General features: G+C 40.0%; 1 protein-coding gene across 5 annotated transcripts in view; it reads left to right on the top strand.

The window, feature by feature from the left end:
* Positions 1–22,061, top strand: part of bean1 (brain expressed, associated with NEDD4, 1) — a 46,871-nt gene that overhangs the window by 1,134 nt on the left and 23,676 nt on the right. For 3 of the 5 annotated variants that reach the window (XM_031315958.2, XM_031315960.2, XM_031315957.2), the window contains exon 2: positions 7,412–7,519. In XM_031315958.2, coding sequence (XP_031171818.1) covers positions 7,495–7,519 — 25 coding nt within the window. In that variant the 5' untranslated portion in view covers positions 7,412–7,494. The remainder of the gene's footprint in view (positions 1–7,411; positions 7,520–22,061) is intronic. The other 2 variants (XM_035991946.1, XM_031315959.2) reach the window with 1 other exon arrangement.

The following is a 22,061-nucleotide window of genomic DNA, read 5'->3' as shown; positions in this document are numbered from 1 at the left end:
ATAATGCATTCTTACAGATTTAACTATCTAACTGTAAATAAAGCAGTTAAAATGGCCTCGATCTTGACCTGCCACAACAATGCATGAAAATGCTGCTTATGCATTAATGCATGTGTTAATAATCCAATACTTGATACTGGCAAGAGCCAATCTACTGCTTATTGAGGTCTTTTACTTTTTACAGATATTGTGAGTACATTTAGCTGACTATACTTTAGTACTGTTACTTAAGAAACTTAAGTATTTAACTTGTAAATGTGTACTTTTTAGATTTCTGCACTACTACTTTTACCTAAAGGATTATTAAATATGTCTTCCACCACTGGAGCAACCTGAATAAATGAGTGCAGAAGCATGACGGATGCATATGCATACACGACATGAGGGGGTCAGTGAATGCTTTGAGGAGTATTGAATGTCCTTTGCAGTCATCAGATCCCATCACCTACGGGCAATATTTGATGGACAATCATGATGGATGTCAACATTAATACAAAGAAACACACTCACAACTGTGTTTTACAGACACAGTATCCAACAAGAACTCCCTATAGCTTACATTGTGTTGTTCATCTAAGAATTTCACAGTTGTACCATTACAGGCAATTACTGTAAAATAAACATGAAGCAAATTTACTATTGCTAACCACAAACACACTGTAGGTCCCTAAAGGGCTTTTGTAGGCGAGTTATAGTGATTTTTAGATCTTTCTCTCTCGCTCAGCTTTCCTCCCAGGCTTCCCTCCTACACACTTAAACTCTCTTGTTTTAGCAGTGAAGTACAAAAGCTTTACAATCCTACAGTAACAGCAACAGTGCAGGCCAAATGTTGTCATACAGTAGGTCACTTTATCAGTGATCAGCATGCATGTGTTATATAAAAGTTGTTTAGGCCTATAAAAGAGAGGAAATCCAAACAGGTGCAGGTGACGTAATGAAACCATATGGGCCAAGATAAAAACAGAATACATGAACTGGATTGAAGAAACTAGATGGAAAAGATAAAATGCATAGGACAGCCACTAGGAAAAATATACAGTTCCCTTGAAAATGTGGTCATCTGTGTTGTTATGTTAAAAGCCACATTTACAGTTTTAATACGTGTGACTTTTTCCAGTGACATCTGATGACAGTTTGATCTAAAGAGCCTCACAGCATCAGGACTGCATGCAGTCTTAGTTCTCGGCTCCCCAGAGGATATCAAAGCCCTTCCATGTGTTATCTGAGTGGCTTTCCCTCTCCACTCAACTGTGAAGGTCAACGCTACAAAAAGCCCTTTGACTTCAGTCTACTCTGACACTTACAGATTTATTCAACATGTTTGACTCTTTAAATTGTAACAAATGGAATAACTAAGGAGGCACTTGGAGAGAGCATGACCTGCGCCAAGGCCATGCCCTATCTCGCAATGTTACCAAAAGAGGTAAAAAACAATTTGTGTATCCGCCCCGTGAGTCGAATCCGCTTCAAAAGTTAATGGGTTCTTCCTTGGCCCATATTGCATCCTTCCATCAATTTTCATTAAAATCGGGCCAGGGTTTTTTCCATAATCTTGCTGACAGACAAACCAACCTCTGGGCGGAGGTACAAAAAACTAAGACTGGATATATGAAGCTTAAACTGGATATATGAGATCTTTAGTGCAGATTATATCTGTCAATGGAAACAGTGAACTGTAAGGAGTGCATGTAGCAGGCTTTAGCTTAGTTAACATTCAACAAAATGTACTGTATGTATACACTAAATAAATATTGTTGTGTTTACATTCAAATAAATTAGGGAGGATAAAGCAACAGCCATGCTCTCTAAGAAATTACAGGTAGAAAAGTACACAGGATGTGACTAAATGAAATGAAAGTGAAGTGAATATCCAAAATGTTTTTTGTTAACATTTTTATTTCGCAGAGCCACTTCTAAATTCACATTTGAACTGTACTTATGGTAGTTGTGCACACATACTGTAAATGCAACTGACAATAGAAATGGACATACAGTATTAAATGGATCCACATATTTTCACTTCCAAATATATTCGTTTCCTTGGCAACTTGTTTAAACTTGTACTGATCACCTCGTCCACTCTGTTTCAAAGCCGGGCCCCCACATCTCACTGAGCTTAGCTGCTGAGTAAAATGATTTTAACACTGAGGGCCTCATGTACTAACGCTTTTGCGCCCATTTCAGGCGTATTTGTTTCACAATGTGCACGTAAAAGCATGGCGACGTATGTACAAACATGCTGCACTGAGGTAAAAGCGCAGACTGCCTGTCGTGGGAACTGAAAATGGCAAATTGTGCTTTTCCGTGTCATGCATATGCATTCACGGGAAGGTCAAGGGGAAAGTGGGAGTTTTCCATGAAGAGATGGGAGGGGAAGCGTAAAGTGCGCCTAATTATGTATTCTGCGGTATGTACAAAAAACGCCCGTGACAGCGCGCCTCTATTTTGCGGTGAAAATTCTCCGCCTCTTAAAAGCAGGTGTAAACCAGCCGCAAGCGGGTTTCCTCACATATGCCTCCTGGTGAAATGGCAGCAGTAATCCGAGCAAGACGAAGACATAGGTCAAGGAGAGGAGCTGAAAAGATTTTTGCCACAAGGATCTTTTTCAGTTGAGTGAACACAAAATCATTAAGCGTTACAGATAAAGCAGCCATGCAATATTACAGTTACTGGAAGAAATCAAAGATGACATTGAATCTCCGACTCAGCGTTCACATTTCATTCCAGCAGTTGTTAAACTCCTCGCTACATTACAAATATTGGCATCAGGATCATTTCAAACATTCATAGCATCAGCAGTGGGAATATCGCAGTCTGCAGTCAGCTGTATCATAGCACAAGTAGGCCTACTTAACGCTTTGCTACAGCGCAATTTACGGTATAGTGGGCGGAGAAAGGCGCTAATTACCCAATGAACTGCAGGTCTGGTAAATACGACGTAAGCTGAAGTATCACAGCGTGCGCTTTCTGCGGGTTGGCCATGCCGCTGATAAAAATGTACATACGTGAGGGCCTGAGAGTCATAATAACCAAAACCATAAGAAAAGATCAAGATTGTAAAAGAAATGACTTGTATAAAAAAATCCAACACATTTAGTTACTCAAACGTACCTTAAATACAGTAAAGAATAATTGCTTGATAAAATCTTGCACCGAGCGATGAGCAGTGGTGGAAGAAGTATTCAGATTGTTTACTTAAAGTTATACTAATACCACACTGCAAAAATACTATATTATAAGTAGAAGTCCTGCATTTAAAATGTTAGTTAAGTAAAACCATGTAAGTATCATCAGGAAAATGTATTTAAAGTATTAAAAGTACTCAGTACGCAAAAGTATGCAGAATAATTGTCACGTTTTAGAAACTTGAAATGATCAAAACAGTTCTGTCAATCAACTAAGTGTTTAATCGGTAATCATTTCAGCTGGACTTCAGGTTTTATGCACCACATATCTGGAACAAAGTCCCAGAAAACTGCAGGTCCGCTGCAACAACCTGTTCTCACTCCGAACTCGTAAAATACGGACGTTTGGACAGTGGCTGTCAGCAGTAACTACACAGGGTTTAGCGAGTAGTATGTAAGGGGGAAATTTAGCGTAGGGAGGTTGGTCAGGGTGGTGGATGACACAGGACTTTCACCCAGGAGACCGGGCTTCGTGTCCCGCATGTGTCTTTAACTGTCCCGTTATTGCCGTGTACAATCACTAGTCAGTGTGAAATTGGCGTCGTCGCCGGGACTGACATGTTGAATGGATGACAGGGCTGTGTGGGCCAAATAGACTGTCAGAGAGAGCTGTGAGGAGATGGATGACAGGAGGGAGAGAGGGGCAAAGAGAGAGAAACGACAGAGAGAGGAAATACCAGAAAGAAAGATGAAGAAATGATAGAGTGCTGCTGGGGCTACAGGCAATACCTGACTCCCTCAGTTTCTCTATCTCTGACTGGTCCTGTCCCCCAGGCTCTCCTTTTCACCTGCCTGCCTTTGTCTTATCTGTAGAGTATTACAAGCTCTGCACTGTATCTAAAGCGGTTTTGCTAGCAGCGCTGGTATAACAGCTCAGAAATGTGTTACCGTTTTGTCACAACTTGACAAGTTAGTTATAAAATAATGTCCTTGTTTTTTTATAGCATTCTTTCCCATTTCATCACATCTGTCCAACAAGTCCTCATGACAAAATTACCTTCACAGTTAAGCTTTGATTAAGTTTAGGCAACTAAAACTACTTGGTAATGGTCAGGTAAAGATCACCTGCATTGATAAAAGAAACAAAAAGAAAAGATTGACTGTTTGTACAAAAATGGGGGTGTAAACTGCATTCTGGCCAACTCGTACAGTTTAGCAATGTCAGGCTACTTCTGCTATTTGCTACTTAGAGAGACCTGTAATACACTCATCTGTTTGTCATCATGTGTGTGCAGTCTGATCCAGAAATGTTTTGCATGTAGACTAGTAGCAGTTTCTGTGATTACATCATGTGCAATTTGTATGTACAGTATTTACTCTGCTCTTCCTGTCCAGTTAGGATTTTTAGAAGCCTTTCATCTCCAACCAAACTCCCTCTAAGGACATTCATATGTGAGAAATTGGCAGTAGCCTCCAGTTTGGCAACTATAAGCAAGTCTGTAGAGAGATGACATCATTCCTATTTTGAAACTGCAGTCGTCTATAAAAATCTAAATCCTTCAGAACAAACCATCTCTTATTCTTCCTGGAAATGCATTATGCATTATGCAGTATTTTTTTTTTAATTTTAAAGCAGCCATATTATGCTCATTTTCAGGTTCATAATTGTATTTTAAGGTTGTACCAGAATAGGTTTACATGGTTTAATTTTCAAAAAACACCATATTTTTGTTGTACTGCACCGCTCTCTCTCACTGCTGCAGATCCTCTTTTCAGCTGGTCTCTGTTTTAGCTACAGAGTGAGACCTCTTTTCTTCTTCTTCTTCTGTACTATCTTTGATTGCACTTGCACATGTGCAGTAGCTCAGATGTAGATCATGTCAGCAAGCTAGCTCCATAGACAGTAAAAGAAAGGCTGTTTCTACAACTTCGGTCAGTTACAAGGCAGGATTAGCTGGGAGACTTCTAAATGAGGGCGCACATGTAAGTAGTTCTTTTGTAGATTATGGTGAACTTGTGTGTGTTGTAGCAGTGCTTTGCTATTGAGAACGAGGTAGCATGCTAGCGTTAGCATGCTAGCATTAGCATTAGCATTAGCATGCTAACGCTAACTACGAGTTAATGGTTAGCCTGCTCGTTTCGGCTTGTGATGTCACAAGCCGTGCAGATTTTGAACAGCTCACCCAGAGACTGAAGGCAGGACACATTCAGAAACCGTATCTCACTCTAAACAGCATGGATGGATTTTTTTCAAAGTTTGTATGTGTGTGGAAGCACCAGAGACACAACAGAACACCCCAAATCCCAGAAAAAGTGATTTTTTCATAATATGGGCACTTTAAATGTCTTTGTAGCTGTCATGTGTTGTCCAGTTTGCTTTTTTGTATTGTGTTCATCATTTGTCCTCACCTCCCCATCATGACATATATTGCCAAGATGTTTATAAGTAAGATTTAAAAATGTCATTTGCCAAAAAACCAACCATCAGATAAGAAAAGGTATCAAGGAAGCAAAGTTTAAAATCCAAAAAACCAAATTCAAGTTGACAATGAAAGAAATGAATCTGAGAATTACAGTATTTTTTTTTTTCTCATATTATTAAAGACTAACAACCTATTAGCCTATTAGACTATTAAGGGGTCAAACCCTTGAGTATTGTACACAAAACAGAGGCCAGAAACAGTGACATTAATGTATTTTCTGTTTATTACCGCTCATTTAGCCTACTGTAATTTAGAAGTAATTTAATTTAATTTAATTTAATTTAGAAGAACAGTTCAAGACTGGGGTGAGAACAACCCACTGTGTGTGTGTGTGTGTGTGTGTGTGTGTGTGTGAGTGTGAGTGTGAGTGTGAGTGTGAGTGTGTGAGGGAGAGAAAAGAGATACTGTAGTTCAGTCTAGCTGCCAAAGTGTGTTGTCTGTAATATCTGTCGGAGCAGTGAGCAGGGACAGTTATGTAACTACAAAGCAGAATGCATCGTAAGTTCACATGAGTCACACACACGCACTCACGCACACACGCACACACGCAGACACACACAGGAAGTAAGGGATTAGATCTTACACAGCATTCATGACTTATCAGAATTAGAGGAAGTGCAGCATTACATCTCTTCGCCATGACTTGACATGTGACAGAGTGTTTGACAACCTAACCCTTGGAACAGGTTTAATAAACTCAATTCCAGAGGCAGCTACCTACGTATACAATGTCTCAATATGTCTTTTTAAAGACCCACATGTGCATTTGTTCCCCATCGAAGGGGATGATCTCTAATAAGACACTTTCTATAGAAAACATGAAAAAAACACCACAAAAAAGCCAGGAAGTTGTAAAAGATACCCTTCATCTCTTCCTACAGAAGAGAGCCTGAAAATAAATACATACAGCAATATGATTATAATCCAACAATGTGATTGTAGTGGATTCTAATACTATTGTAGTAAAAGTCCAATCAAATAATTCCATGAATAAGTATCAGTTGTGAGCATCGTTAACAGGTGCCTGTAGGTGAGTCAGGGATACGGGGTACGATCAGAGAACAGGACAGCATAGAAGATATCAGGGCAGACAACTTGATAGTGGAAGGGCAACTAAGACTTGTTAGACTCAGCCTATAAACTGCACAACCACTTCCATGCATCATAGAAACTACAAGTTAAGCTGTGGAAAAAGCAATAACAGGAATAAACAGGTTTTATTCAACATTATATGTTTTTTTCCCCTCATAAGGTTTTTTTGTGTGTGTTGTACTTCTTTTCTACCTCCATGTAGTATTTGCATATATGTATTCATGTGTTGCGTATATGTATTTATGTGTGTGTGTTTCAGGTATTGATTGGAACATTTGAACCCTGTGGCAATGTTCCAGAAAGAGCAATGAGCGCGCACACGCACACGCACACGCACACGCACACGCACACGCAAACACGCACACGCACACGCACACGCACACGCACACACACACACACACACACACACACACACACACACACACACACACACACACACACACCCTGGGGCTTTATAAACAGCCAGGCATGGAGGTTGTGACTCGCACATCAGTCTCTCCTCCCTTCTGCTCTCTCTCTCTTACTCTCTCTCGGTAAAACAACACATCTTCTCTCACTCTCTTCATTTATTTCTCTTTCATTCTCCATCTATCTGCCTGCTGTTTGTTTTCTTTTCCTGCTCTCTTTAGGCCTGCTCCCCACATTGTCTTCTCACTAAAGTGCGGATCTCACTCTCTTTCTCTCTCTCTCTCTTTGTTGTTACACATATAGCAGCACTGTGTGGTAGAGACCAGTTGAAGTTGGCTTCCTGCCTGTTGAGATGTGCCAATAGGAAACACTGTGAACAGGGGTTCATGCTGATGAAATTGATCTGCTCAGGTATGGAACAAGACTTCCTTCTTTTTTCATGTTATTTTTATGGCTTAATTAGTCTCCTGGTATTACATGTAAGTGTCATTTGTTCTGTAGATACTAAGAGGGGAGTACAAAGCGTGATTTTTTTACATTGTAATGTACTGTGTGATGAGAAAAATCTTTATCTGGAAATCATGTGGAAAACAAAAATACAAGACAGCAAAAAAGAATGACGTGTATATGTTGTATGTCAGTAATTCAATATTAAAATGTGATATCAGATGAAACCTGATCTTTAAAATGAAAGCGCAAAGTTGTAAGTGTAAATAAATCTTAAGGGGCATATACAGTGTGAAAAGGGGAGTACCTATCTATACTCGGATACTCTACATTTATACAATATAAACTAATGTTTTTGTGGGGTTACATATAAAATCACTTAGAATAGATGTCCTTTAACGATAAACCAACATTATTACGGTCATATTAGTATGACCGTAATAATGTTGGTTTATCGTTGTTCGTTGGTACATTTTCAACTTTTTTTTTTGTCCAAAGTTTTAAAGTACTTTACTTCTAACCCTTGTGTTGTCCTCAGGTGAAATTTGACCCGTTTTCAAAGTTTTATTATCAGAAATATGGGTTTCTTTGAACCAAAATGCCCAAAAATAACATGGATGCATGGATGTATGTTGTATGGACCCCATACAACGATCTTTGCACGTAAAATTAATGATTACTTTTATTGAATTTTGGGTGTTTTATTCAATTTTATAAACATGTATCGTGACTAAACTTTGACATAAACCAGTCTGTGATCCACTCAACATCCTTTGATGTTAACTATTAGTCAAAATAATTCATAATTTCAGCTTTTTTAACTCAAAAATTAGGTATAATGTCATATAAATTAGGTTTATTGACCATGAATTTAAAAATAAAACGTTGAAAAAAGTGACAAAAACATTTTAAAAAGTGTATAAAAAAAAGCCAAAAAATGCTGGAAAAAGCACCAACAATTCAAATTCACTTTTGACCTGGATGGACAACAAGTTCATGGTAGACGGGAAGACAACACAAGGGTTAAAAAAAGAAAAGTCAGAGTAAATGACGCTTTTCAGAAGAATTCCGAAAACAGAAGAGACGTAAACATAGCAATGCGATAAAGGTAAGAGTGAAACCACAAGGATTCAACACTTGAAACTCAAACTGTTATAGACTATATTACATGTTGAATATTAGGCCGCCGTACACTATATTGACATTGATATAAAACCTACAGTGAATTGTTATTCTCTTGATTAATCAGTCTGGCTATTGGACAGTTTTTGAGTCCCTAACGGTCTGAAAAACAAACGCATACAGTATATGTAATTCAAATTGTTACATAAAAGATGAATTAATATCAGTAAATATGGGTATCTGGCAGTATCGGAACAAAACAAAAAAAAACATCATTGGCCTTTAAAAGCATCTGTCAACCTTTAAATTCTAGATAATATAGGTTGTGTTCGACATTTGTCAGTCAGCAGTTAAAAGGAAATCTGAAAATATAATTGTTAACAAAAATCAGCGTTGTGTCGTGTGTGCACAGTATAATTTGATTGGTTGTTGTGGGCATCCTTTGTTTATTTTTAGCTGGATTACAGGTTGAGCTTTTAAATTCCAGAGAACAAGGTAGATATATTTATGGAAGCTTCCCATCTCAATAAAAGATGAATCGCTGTCTTACGCAACAACTCCTGACCACACTGGAGGCAGGGAAGAGGCGGAAGGAGGGAGGAACAGATGGATGGATGGACAGATGCATGACTTTTATGGATGTGTTTTCCTGTCACGGTTGCCCTCCAAGAAAACTCAATCCTACTGTACTTCCTCTTTCTCGCTCCAATGCATCTCCCAGACTTCTTCCGTATCTGACTCTCAGTCCTTTTGACACCCTCTTTATATCTCTTTTTCTCCATCTCCCACTTTTTACGCCTCCCTCCTCTCATTCTCTCGTCTCGACTCTTTTCCATTTCTCTTCCCCTCTCTGATCTATTATTCACATCCCTCTCTGACTCTCTCTCCCTCCCCTGACACCTGAAATCCCTCTGTTCGCTCCAGGGCGTTTAGACCTCCACCAACAGTGCTTCCCTCCTAGGAAAAGAAATAGAATGATGAATAAAAGCAAAGATACAGATAAAAAGCATTGGGATAGGGCGGCTCTATAGATTTGTCAATTTATTCCTCCATGTGGCTTATTGTATAGGTTGACATTTTACACAGTTCTGTGTAATCCTTTAAAAAGGCTGGTTCCCGAGTCCAACCATGTAAGACTCAGGACTGCACGTTACACCATAGAAACAAATCATACATACTTAACAGGAGCAGAGAAAGGGACAGTTTTAAAGTTTGACATCAACAACATGATTGGCTTGCTGTGCAAAATGTGATTGGTTGAACTTAAAAGTGTGAATCTCCTCAGTCAGCTGATTGAGTTAGAAGTAGAAGAAGAGCAAGTAGTAGAGTAGAAGAGCAAGATAAAAAAGGTATGCATGAATATAGTCTTGGTGTCAGTCAGCTGGGTCATTTTAAAGGGCACAAAAACCTATTATGTGTGACATTGAGGTATGAGGAGTTGTTGAAATGTAAAAGTGCAAGTGGAAAGAGAACAAGAAAGTGATTACCCCTGTGGAGATAACTTAAAATCCCTTTACTGTAATGAAATCTTGCATTAAGTTATTTATTTTCCTTTAAATGTGTTTTTCATAGTGATGTCCAGGGTGAAATCAGAGACAAAGTTTTTCTTTTCTGTCTTTCAGAGAAAGACTTTAAAGTTTTTTTGTTTAGTTTTTTACATTTTGAGCTCCATAACACATTAATACTTCCAATGCCACTCAAACCCAAAATATTGATTATGCTGGTTACCACCAGTAGGAGGACATGATTGCAGCCCCACCTGAAGCAAGGTTGTATTAAAAAAATCACTCAACTTTTCCCGGATAAACAAGGGTTCTATAAACTTACCCACCTTTGGGTGCTTTTGCAGTGTGTAAAAGAGGCTGACATGTACCACATGGCAGCTGTTTGTGCCCGAGGGTGGCTTCAGCTGTGGCCCAGAGAAGGGTATGCAGTACCAACTGCCAGCATAAACATCCACATCTGTCTTCATATTTGGAAAGACAGGGAAAGTCACTTAGTAAATGTATCAAAAAAGTCTAAAAACTCAGTCATAACCTTGACCAAAGAAAGATGTGACAGTGTCATAAAAAGTTAAATAAATATGAGTATTTGCATGCATGCCATGTCATGCATACATTATCTGAAAGGCCCTATGGGTGTTGGTGTGTGTGAGTGGGTGCTCATAACCCATCCTCTCACATGACTGCAAAAGATAAAGGCTAAACACAATCTACATATTAGAGCACTGACATGTGCGTGCATCAGATGAGGGCATATCTGAAATGGATTCTCCTTCCGTTCCCCCTCGCTGCACACATCTTCTATCCATCTATCAGAGCTGCGCCACGACGCCTCGCCTTCCCGCCACCGAGCCATCAATCATCACATTCCCATGCTTTATGGAAATGGGAGGAAAAACTTCATTTAAACAGCATTTTACCTTCTATCCCTACCACCTATTTCTCTTTGTCCATCCGTCCATCCATCTGTCTCTGCTCTAGTCCAATCAAGTCACAGTGGAAGGTCGTTTATTTAAATCTATTTAAATGGATATGAGGCACGTGCATATGCAGGGAGATTTCACGGCCCAGCAGGTCAGCAAATACCAAGGCTGTTCCACCTCACTAACCCCCCATCAGGGCCCATGGACAATTAATACACACCACAGGTGGTGAAGTTTGCGTATATGTGTGTGTGCCTGTGTAAGAGAGAGGGGAAAAAAAGCATCCATCCATCCATCTAGTAAAAAAAACACCTGAAGATTCAGGGTAGAGGGGCGATGAAGCATGGGTGAAATAAAAAGAGGAAGGTTGAGATATAGATGTAAAAAGGGAAGCAGTGGACAGGAGCAAGGGACAGTATCGGAAGTGAAATAGGTGCCAGTGGGGAACACAGCATCGCTCTTGAGGGGAAGTAGGGGAAAGGAGAGGAGCAGAGAGGGAAATTGAGGGAGGTGGCTTGGAACGTTTGAAAGAATAAGGAAAGGGGGAGAGTGGGAGGGAGGGGAGAGGAAGGAGAAGTGAAGGGTAAATGTCTTTGCTAATGTCTTTAGTGCCAGTATTGACTAACCCTGGCTCCCTTTGACTTCAGCAGCACACTTGCTGCATCCTCCTCTTCAGTTCATTAACTCTGTCATTTGGAAATGGACGTATTGGCTCGGCTGTTCAATGTCACCATGGATGGATGGATATGTAGTAGTATCAACCATTAAAGGATCATACCGCTTTAGCTTATTTACTACAAAACTGTATGTAATACTTACATACAGTATTACCAAAGCATACCACAGTTACTCTATTTAGATTGATAAAGGTGTTTTCATTCCTTGCAGGTAGCTCGAGTTTAAGTTTAAAAATCAAGTTGCAGAGAACTGAAATTTCCTTGTAGATATCTAGGGTTTTTTGTAAAGTCTTTTTTGTTGTTGTGTAATAGTACAGTTAAAAGGACAGCCTTTGTGGTACATTCAAATACTGGTGGGAAGCTTATTGTTTTGAGGTCTGCTGCCAATAGGAGTTGCAACCTACTATATTGTAACAGGACCAAATGTGGAGGACAATAAGAAAACATGGACATTGTGAAATGGACAACAGAAGATAGTTTTTGCAACATGTTGTTTAAAGCTGACTCCGTCTCTCTGGTGTTAAATGCCCAAGCTTCCCACCGTTTTTCATAATAATGAGCTGCTGCACCTTAGGATTTACTTTCATGTAGGAGACCAGTAAGTACGTAAAAATGTTAGCATTGGTTGTAAAAAGAAAAATGTTGGCATTAAACATAATTCGGGGTCTTGCATCCAATATCAACATGGGGTTTCATTGGGTAGTGACTGTTTGCACACCTGCTCCGAGGCAGGTTGATTGGCCTATAAGCATGGCTAGTTCTCAACATTAAAGGGCCGTCCACACCAAGAACAATAACTATAACCATAACCATAACTATAACTATAACTATAACGATGTGAGCATACACACTGCTGAGCGATAACGTTCTGCAAACAGCTAATTCAAGCTCGCACTGCACGCTCCAGCTGATAATAATACATAATACACAACAGACGTTGCAATGTAAGATTACAGAAATGTCTTTAGTAATATTCTACATATTCGTGAATTTAGGTACATTTTATGAACCAAAAAAGTCTACCGGCGGTCCCTGGGGCGCCGACACCGCTGCCTTCTCCAGGCAACAGTGGGCACACAGAGCTCCAGAGAACCGGGGATCCGAGCAGATCTGTGCAGAGCACCGGAACAAAAACACAGACAGTATGACAATAAGATCCGGAACACAAGATTCACACTCAGTGCTTTCTGTGACATGTCTGACATGTTCTTGAAAGTACTAATGTTTAAAAATACACAGAGGTTAAGGATCGTAGCCCCACCGAGTGTTAAAGTCATGCCACTAACCACCTGGGTGAAACAAATATCTCCGCCGTGTCTCTCTCCATCGCATCGTCATGTTGTAAATTCAGATGGATTTTGATTGGCTGTCCGTTTTTCTATCGTTCATCAAATCACTCTGAAAGTGATCCCAACGATATCGTTCCCACTGTCGTCGTTATAGTTGTGGTGTGGACTCTGCCATCCACTTGAGTTAGAACGATCTTTAAAACTATATATTTATAGTTCTCCTTATAGTTGTCGTTCTTGGTGTGGACGGCCCTTTAGGCTGTCCCAAGCCATGTCCCAACCTCACTCGGAACAGGTGTGCCAACATCCGCAGATTAAGGGAATATCTGCAGCTGGTGCACAGGTGACTCCTCCAATTCCATAGTGATTAAAAAATTCAAAATAAAAGTGATTATATGATCACTTTGATGAATTATGTCAAGCTAGTTTCAAATTTGTGGAAACTGATTTTCATTCTAAACAGAAGCAAACACAAGTGATTGCCTGGAGGTAAATCAAGACAAAATGTGCATGCTTTCAAAAATGGTCTGTATGATGTAAGGTATATAGAAACTAAGCTAAAGCATGGATAAAGTTTGGTATGATCTTTTTGAATAATAATAATAAAATAAATATACATTATAAATAAATAATAAAGTAATTTGATGGATGGCAAATTAATAGATAGAAGTGGAAGAATAAACAGATAACTTAAATATTTAATCAGCTCTAAAATGGGATTAAGTTGGAAACAAATGAATGGACAGATTAAGAATAGAGGACAGATAGATGCATTTTTACAAATCAAAGGGAAGAATGAATATACAAAGGAGAGACGATAACATGTGCAATCCATAAATGTGTGTGTTTGTGTCCCGAGGGAAAAAGGCAGAGGGGTGTGTGCTGTTTTAACATGATTAAATATCGCTTCTTCCTTCCCTATCCACCTCTTTCATCATCTCCTCTGCCTCTCCACCTTTTTCTTCACCCGTCGTTTTCCCCCACACAGCACTTCTGAGAGAGAGGGAGGGTGAAAGAAAGAGAGAGAGAGAGGGATGAGCAAAAGGCCAAAAGCCACAAAGGGACTCACACACAAAAAGACAAAGAAAGAGAGACTCAGACAACGTGAGGCGAAGAGGGAGAGAAAGACATCACAGTCGTATAATTCAAAACGAGATGGCTGTCTGAAATGGGCTTTTGTGATATGATGGTATGACTATTTAGGCTTTTATGAGCCACAGGCACTCACTGGATTGGGCGAAATCCTCCTTCAGCGACCAGACAGACCAGAACAGATAGAAACACTTTTAGACAGATTGTCTGCAGAAACAGACAGATTTTCAACATATCACTCTGAGACCCTGTGTGTGGGGGATCCTGCACATTTAGTTTATTTGTTACTAGACAAATTGACAGACCACAATTCACTGATTTGAAACAGACACCATACAAATTCAGTTTAGTTTATTCTGAACAACATACAAGACACAATAGTATTTCACAATGAAAAAAGAAAAAGCAAGAATAAGCAAATAAATAAATACTCTTAAAAAGAAAATAGTCTTGTCAGAAAGAGAGTAGGAGAAAGCAAAATGCTTTTTGGGTCCTACCCTTTTTGAAATGTCCATAACCCTTATCAAAGTGTTTTCAATCTTTTTCAATCGTTTCTCAATATGCAACCATACAACCCTATAACAGAAAACATCGTCAAAATCCAAAAACATTTGGCAATTTATCAATTGATCAAGTTTCTATTGCATCATTTTCATTGATTAAATAACATTTTGTATATGTAAAAGAAATAAACCAGCAAAATATTTTCATATCTTTCAGAATTGTTTCTGAAGCTGCTCTAAGATGAATTTTCGCCATGCCATGATGTCTTATGTGAAATTGTTGTGTAGGTTTGCTGAGGTTAAACTTGCCCAGTTGGGCATGTGGCTGCCTGTCAAACTCTCAGTGGACACCTCTGCCTCTACGTCTTTAATCTTTGAAATGTCAAAACAATTTCACAGCTTTTAACTGTCTAGTCAGGCCAGACATGTGATAATGTCGTGATAGAGATTATTGTGTAACAGGAAAGGAATAAGGCAGTTGTCATAAGGGTTGTTTGTCACACGAGAAACATGACAAAACGGAGCAGACAGCATACATACTAATGAATACGGTTGTTTTTTGATTGTGTGTTGATGCACTTTTCTTCCACAATGCAACGCCCAAAGAAAATAGAGAAGCTATACACAAAGCAGGGGAAAATGTGTGTGTTGGTGAAACATCTCCAAAAAACACAAGTACTAAATCTCAGAAAAAATATTTTGCCTTTCTTTATGAAGTTTAAGTCACATTTGGACTGGCAACTGATGTCACACATATTGTATCATTTCCTGTTAGCATGAAATAGTAAAACAGTACACTGTGATTATTAGTATGTAGAACATACTGTGTAGAATTAGTATGTAGTGTGGATTTGGGACACAGCTGAAGTAATTTCACCTTGTCTACTAACTAAGGCATTTGTATATATGCTGGTGTTTATCCCAGCATGCATTTAGGAGCAGCTCTGCCTTTTCAAGTAGCGCAGAAACGGTTTAAAACAGACGCATTGTCTGTGATGCTACTGAAGTCTGGAGTTACTGCTTTCTGCCTTCTTGTCAGTTGTTTTGGCCGAGAAAACAAAAAGTAACAAGGTGAACCGCAGGGGAGATGAAAGGACAAGCAAGTCCAACCACTTCAGCTGAATGTGACAGATTGAGACAGCTGTCAATCAGGATAAAACATGTCCCCAATAGAAAAGACAGGCAGGAGGTGGCAGTGTGAACAGTTTCCACATTTACTCAAAATTCACTTTTTCCAGCTTTTCCGCCCTTTGTCTCACCGTCTGTGTTTTTCCCGACAACGGCAGCTGCACATTGTTACATCCCGGTGTTGAATCCTCTATAGTAAAACACAGTCAAACTTTACACCGTTTAGCGTTAGCTGTCAGCATTGTAACCGTGTTTAATCCAGCTACTAGCTAGCGGTAGGCTAACGTTAGCTGCTGTTGAGTATAGTGTTAACTAGCATCACGTGCAGCGATGTTTTTGTTGCCTGTAACGTCTGTTTCAGAGCATCAGAGAGAAGCGCAGGCATATCAGTGGCACCGGAATGAGGCGCCGAAATCCGCATTGCTATTCGGTCTGGTAGATACTGGTCGTGAAGGCACCTGTGCCGTATTAGCACCAGATTTTTGTAGTAAATGTAAAGTAAATGTTCCAATTAATGATCCAGGCAGCACATTCTCGTCTCCCTCCTTCATTTTACAGTCGAATGGTGGCTAGAACGGCTCCGGGGCAAAGTTCAGTATGGAATGGATTAATCTGCGTTATTTTTTTTTAACACATTATTTTTTCTCAGATTAATTAATCTAAATTAACGCGTTATTTTGACAGCACTAATATATATAGAAAATATATCTATTCTGATTTATTAGCCCAGCGGTTCTCTCTGAGGTGAAACAAAGGAGAGGAGCAGGGGACAGGTGTTGTGTTGTGACATGTTACGAGGTGAGATGGCAACAGGAAATTGGTCACATTGTCCCCAAATACATCTGAGCCACACACTCTCTAGTGAAATAAGTAATCACAGCTTATTTCCTGAATTTCAGCAGATGACCTCAGTGGAAATGGTCAAGTGTGTACATGTATGTTTACACACAGCTTACTGTACAGTGTGTGTGTGTGTGTGTACAGTTTGTGTGGTGTGTGTGTGTGTGTGTGTGTGTGTATACACTGTGTGTGTGTGTGTGTGTGTGTGTGTGTGTGTGTGTGTGTGTGTGTGTGTGTGTGTGTGTGTGTGTGTGTGTCTGCACAGTTGAAGTCTTGATTAACCAATCATAGCTGGATTTACAGTACTCCCAGACCATTTGTGGTTGAATCTATGAGGCTCATTCCGATCACCATCATACCAATCACCATTGATGTTTCATGGGCATTGACCAATAATAGCTTGATCTGCAGAGTTTATTGATCAATCACAGCTGGATTTACAAAGATTGCTGACCAATCACGGAAGGATATACTGCAGTCATTGCCAGGATTTATTTTCAGTGTGGTTTGCCACTGAGTTACTGTGATCTATAGTTGCAATTTTTAGGCATAATTTATTAATACAGGTTTTTCTGTAACTCGGTACATTGACACAATCAGACCATAGGACACCCATTAAACTATCCAGGCCTTCAATGCACCTGCTCATTAAAACATTCTTCTCTATATTTAATATAGAGGTAGCTCTGTGACATGTTTTGAGTAGCTGAGCACAAACACTGGAAGTAGGGGGAAATTGCTAGCCTATATTTCTACCTGAGGTAAAGCTTAGATCGGGCCCAAAAAATCAAGCCTGACCCTACCCGAGCCTGTGCACGTTGCATCCGAGCCCGGCCTGGCCCGACACATTAACTGTAATTATGAGCCAGAGCCCGATTTAAACCCGACAATTTTTTAATACGTGGGCCGTTATAACTGACGTTCTCAACTACAATTCTGACTTGTTTGAACTACAGAAATCTGATTAGAATTATCTTAATAAATACAGGTAATGCAACAAGGATGAAGCACCACTTGAGGCCACTCTTATCTCAACAATGAATACAAAGAGATTTATTTTGATTCAGCCTGTTCTCATGAACCATTCCTTCAAAACGCTACGAGAAGTTAAGCACTGTAATTCGTAAGCATTCCACATTTTTTGCTGTATACATTGACGGCCGCTGTATTAGAACGGAGCTGGCCGCGCTGGGAGGAGGTTTGGGGTGGATGAGTGGGCGTTAACATACAGGTCTTTTAAGCCAGAGAGCGGAGTTCACTTCCTGGGGGAAACTGAAGCCTTTCACCCAGGAAATGCGTGTTCCTTAGGAGTGTTTTAATCCAAGCCACCAGATATTTTTCCTAATCTTAACTAACTAGTCGTTTTGGTGCCTAATGTTAATTTTCGCCGCGGCAAAATGCTCATATTTTGTGGACTAAATTTAACCGCAATGTCTGCCGAAACGACAGCAGCTCACGGTGCTTTGTACCTGGCTCAAAATCACCTATTTTCGGGTAATTGAACCACCAACTACCGCTGATACAACAAAGGTCTGTAGCCGGTGTCACAAAGCTCTGTAGCGGCTTAAACAACTAGCAACTGCCGCTCTGCGTCATGGAGCTCGTAGCCAGCCGGCGTCACGTGACCAGCCGGCGGTCTCCTAATTTTGTAGGATATCATACATATTGGTGTGCATACATTTTCATACGATATCATAAAAACAGCAGACAAGCGCATTTCTTTCAGGATTATTTTAAGGATCCAATTGCTCAGGCCCCTGATGCAAATGTCTCCCTGTCTGGATTGACGGACATTATAGTTAACTTTGCAGAAATTGTTTACCACAACAAACTGCCCAAAAGCAATTTATTTAATAATGTCGGAAAAAAACTAAATAGGACAGGTATTTGATATTCGAACCCAAGGTGCTTTCTGGAACTTCTTTCTTCCCCATTAAAGGAGATTCCAGATGTTTTTTTCTCACACTGGTTATACAAGTAGAAACGTGAAAATGCTTATGCTGCAGGCTCTATTAAAGTAAAGCAGTAAGTAGTAAATGTAAGGGACATATTACAATACAATAACAAAGTAACTAACACATCTAAGAGGCTACAAATAAAAATGAAAAAAGATGTATATATATATATATATATATATATATATATATATATATATATATATATATATATATATATATATATATATAAATTCCAGGCATAAATATATACATGCATACAAAGGTTTTTTTGTGGGGAGTTTTCATATGCTGAACAGATTGTAAAGCCCCTTTAGGCAAATTTGTGATCTGTGATACTGGGCTGTTTCCCACATACAGTATAAAGCACATAATACAGTACAAGCAAGAAAGCAGAATCCCATCACTCAAATTTGAGACTGAAGCCTCCTTCCTCTTCAATTCATGAGCGTTGACGTCATTAGAATTAGAGTCAGCGGTTGTTTTATGGAGATAAACTATCCGAATAAGCAACCACAACAATAACAACAAGGGAGGGTGGGAGCTGAACGAGTGAGGAAAGGGTTGGATGATTAAATGAGAGGAAGGCAGGAATGTGGGCCAGCAGGGTGTGATAATCTGTCTCTCTGCCATCTATCCCACATGGGAGAGAGAGAGAGAGAGAGAGAGAGATTGAGGGGATGTATGATGTATTCTGACCCATATTCACACACACACACACAGTGATGTTTTGTGACCCACATACTACCTCATCTAAACAGACATCCCAATTTAATAATAATATGTGTGGGTGAGTTAGTGTGTGTGTGTGTCACATTAGGAATGTATGCACCATTGTACCTAGAATACCACTGCAATATTGACATCTACATAAATGCAGTCCACATTGCAGTGGTGTTCTTTTCTAGTCTTAACGGCCACTCCGACGCCATTCAAACACATTTATGGTGGCCTCAGCATGGCCTCGGCCACCATAAATGTGTTTCTGATTGGCAGACGACCGTTCTACCCCCTGAGCCACAGTCGGCCAATGATATCCTAAATACCACCCTATCTCTTTTCAGCTTTTCTTTGCACAGTGTGACACAAGTACAGTGTAATTTTCAAATGTCGGTGAGATGTGTTTAATATCTGGATCGAATCCAACACCTTAACCACTCGGGACATCACAGCTAGCTGATAATGTTGATCACTACATTGTGGATGGAGGCCAGTATACTTTGAGGTTTTGCTGTCTGATGATCCTGGCAGCTTAGTGGAGGACATTGAATATCGTATTTATTCACTGATTGTGAGAACTGTTTATTTACACCTACAAGTGTGCAGTGAAAATCTGGGGCAACAACTTTAAGTATTCTATTATGAATATCAGTAAATACCTGCTATTTGTAACTCTAGGCTATATAGCCTACAGCCATGGATGGACTATGAGAAAATGGTCCCCTAGACACAGACATGTAAAATTTTCCTTACCCCTCCTACATAGGCAGCCAGATTTTGTGGTCTTTTTTTGTCTCTTTGTAGTCATTCAGCATCTCTTTGTCTCTCATTTTGGTCACACGGCATCTCTCGTCATTTTGTCTGTTTTTGTGGTAGCTTTTCGTCTCTTTGTGCTCATTTAGCATATTGTGGTTCTTGTTGTTGTGTGATTGACTTGCCAACAAGAAATGTTAAGTCACATCATACTGGGCCCCTGGGCTTGTACTGGGAAGACCTGGGAAGAAATTAATTCATGATGCTAATAAGCCAACAACCGATCACCAGGGGGGCATCAAGGGGGGCACTCAGATTTCAGGGGGGTCCTCTGCCCCTGGATAAAATACATTATATATTCTCAGTACAGTATAACCCCCTTCCTCTAGAAATAAAATAGAGCAGTTCCTGAATATCCAACAGCAGAATACGTGATGACTATGATCATGAATGCAATCTTTAAAACTGAAAGAGAAAAGAAAAAATGTACAGTGAGCTCCATTTGTAGTTGTTGTATGTAAGATGTCGTGCTTTGCTCACATTTACACATTTTGTATGTAATTGCTGTCAACACATTAAATATAACCTATGATTTAAATACACTGTATGCAACTTTTATGCCGGGAGTCAGCAAAGTGTGTGGCTCGTCTCGCCCTCTCCATTGTCACTCGGTTCATACCACTGCACCTGTCACTCATCTTGAAGAGTTGTCAACCTTGAAAGAGCATCGAGCCTGAGGTTGAGGGAACCAACGTGTGCAAAGCTTCCACAGGCCTCGCAGAAACAACCAATTACAAGGTCTTCTAAATATGTCTTAGGTTTACCTTGCTAAAGGCCCCCGATTTTATTTTATGCTTTGCAATATTATTGTTGCTCTGACTCCACTGTGATGTTGCTGGCCACATACAGTATATAGCCACAACAAGCCCTGCTGGCCAGTCCACAGTAAATGATAGACTACATACAGGGGGGAGTGACTTGATACATACTTAATAGTCCATTCACTTTAAATGAATACTGTCTTCTGGCACTGCTATTTAATGACGCCCTAAAATCAATCACATACTTAAGTAGATGTTAAAGGCAGGAATTACAGAGCAGCCTATAGAGCCATTTTCATACATGGAATACTTAACATAGCTGGCTTAATCTATATGTTAAAGTAATGGCTTATTGTCATTCAGGCATGTAAATGCATGTACATTTTGATGTGTATTCAAGATTGTGAAGTATTTCAGATCTCTGCAGGGTAAATCCAGACAGCTAGCTAGACTATCTGTCCAATCTGAGTTTTCTGTTGCACGACTAAAACAACTTTTAAACGTACACACGTAAACAAGTTCCTTCCTGAGGCTATTTTGCAGCGGCACCGTGGCTCTGTCCGGCGCTTAGCACCGCCCAAGACGATTATGATTGGTTTAAAGAAATGCCAATAAATCAGAGCACGTTTTTCTCCCATCCCGGAATGCTGTGTGGACTAGCCAGACTACCGGCTAGGCTAACCTATAGTAGCAGTGGTCTTGATGATTTTAACGAGCCCGGTTAGTTTAGCCCATTTGAAACAGTAGGCGAGCCCAAAGAGTCGTTCATGACTCAGTTCGCTAGCGGCGGGGGAACGACACAAACGGGGTTACGTAAAAGAACCGGTCTTCTCATGACGAGTACAGGTGTACTCCAGGACCCGGAGACATTACTGTTGGGTGTGGTTAAACAATGATTTTCAGCCTGGCTTACTCCTAAAAGCAGAGGAGAATATTTAACATTGGTGTGAGGGTTTTTACTGTGTGTTTAGGTCCTCGTCTTTTTCTCCTCCTAGTTTCCCTGCTCCAGTGGTAATGCGACATGAAGGTTTAATGGGCAATATCCTCCCTCCTCCAAACATGAAAGCCCTCCTGGCATCGGTTCAATACAACAACAGGAAGGATCAGAGAGAGTAAAGGAAGGGGAACAGCAAGACATCAGTGAAAGACAGAGGAAGCGGTAGACGGGAGGATGTGCGTGT

Source organism: Sander lucioperca, chromosome 15, assembly GCF_008315115.2.
Source record: "Sander lucioperca isolate FBNREF2018 chromosome 15, SLUC_FBN_1.2, whole genome shotgun sequence".
Classification (NCBI taxonomy): domain Eukaryota; kingdom Metazoa; phylum Chordata; class Actinopteri; order Perciformes; family Percidae; genus Sander; species Sander lucioperca.
Note: the sequence above shows the minus strand (reverse complement) of the source record. Positions and strands in the feature narration are given on the sequence as shown.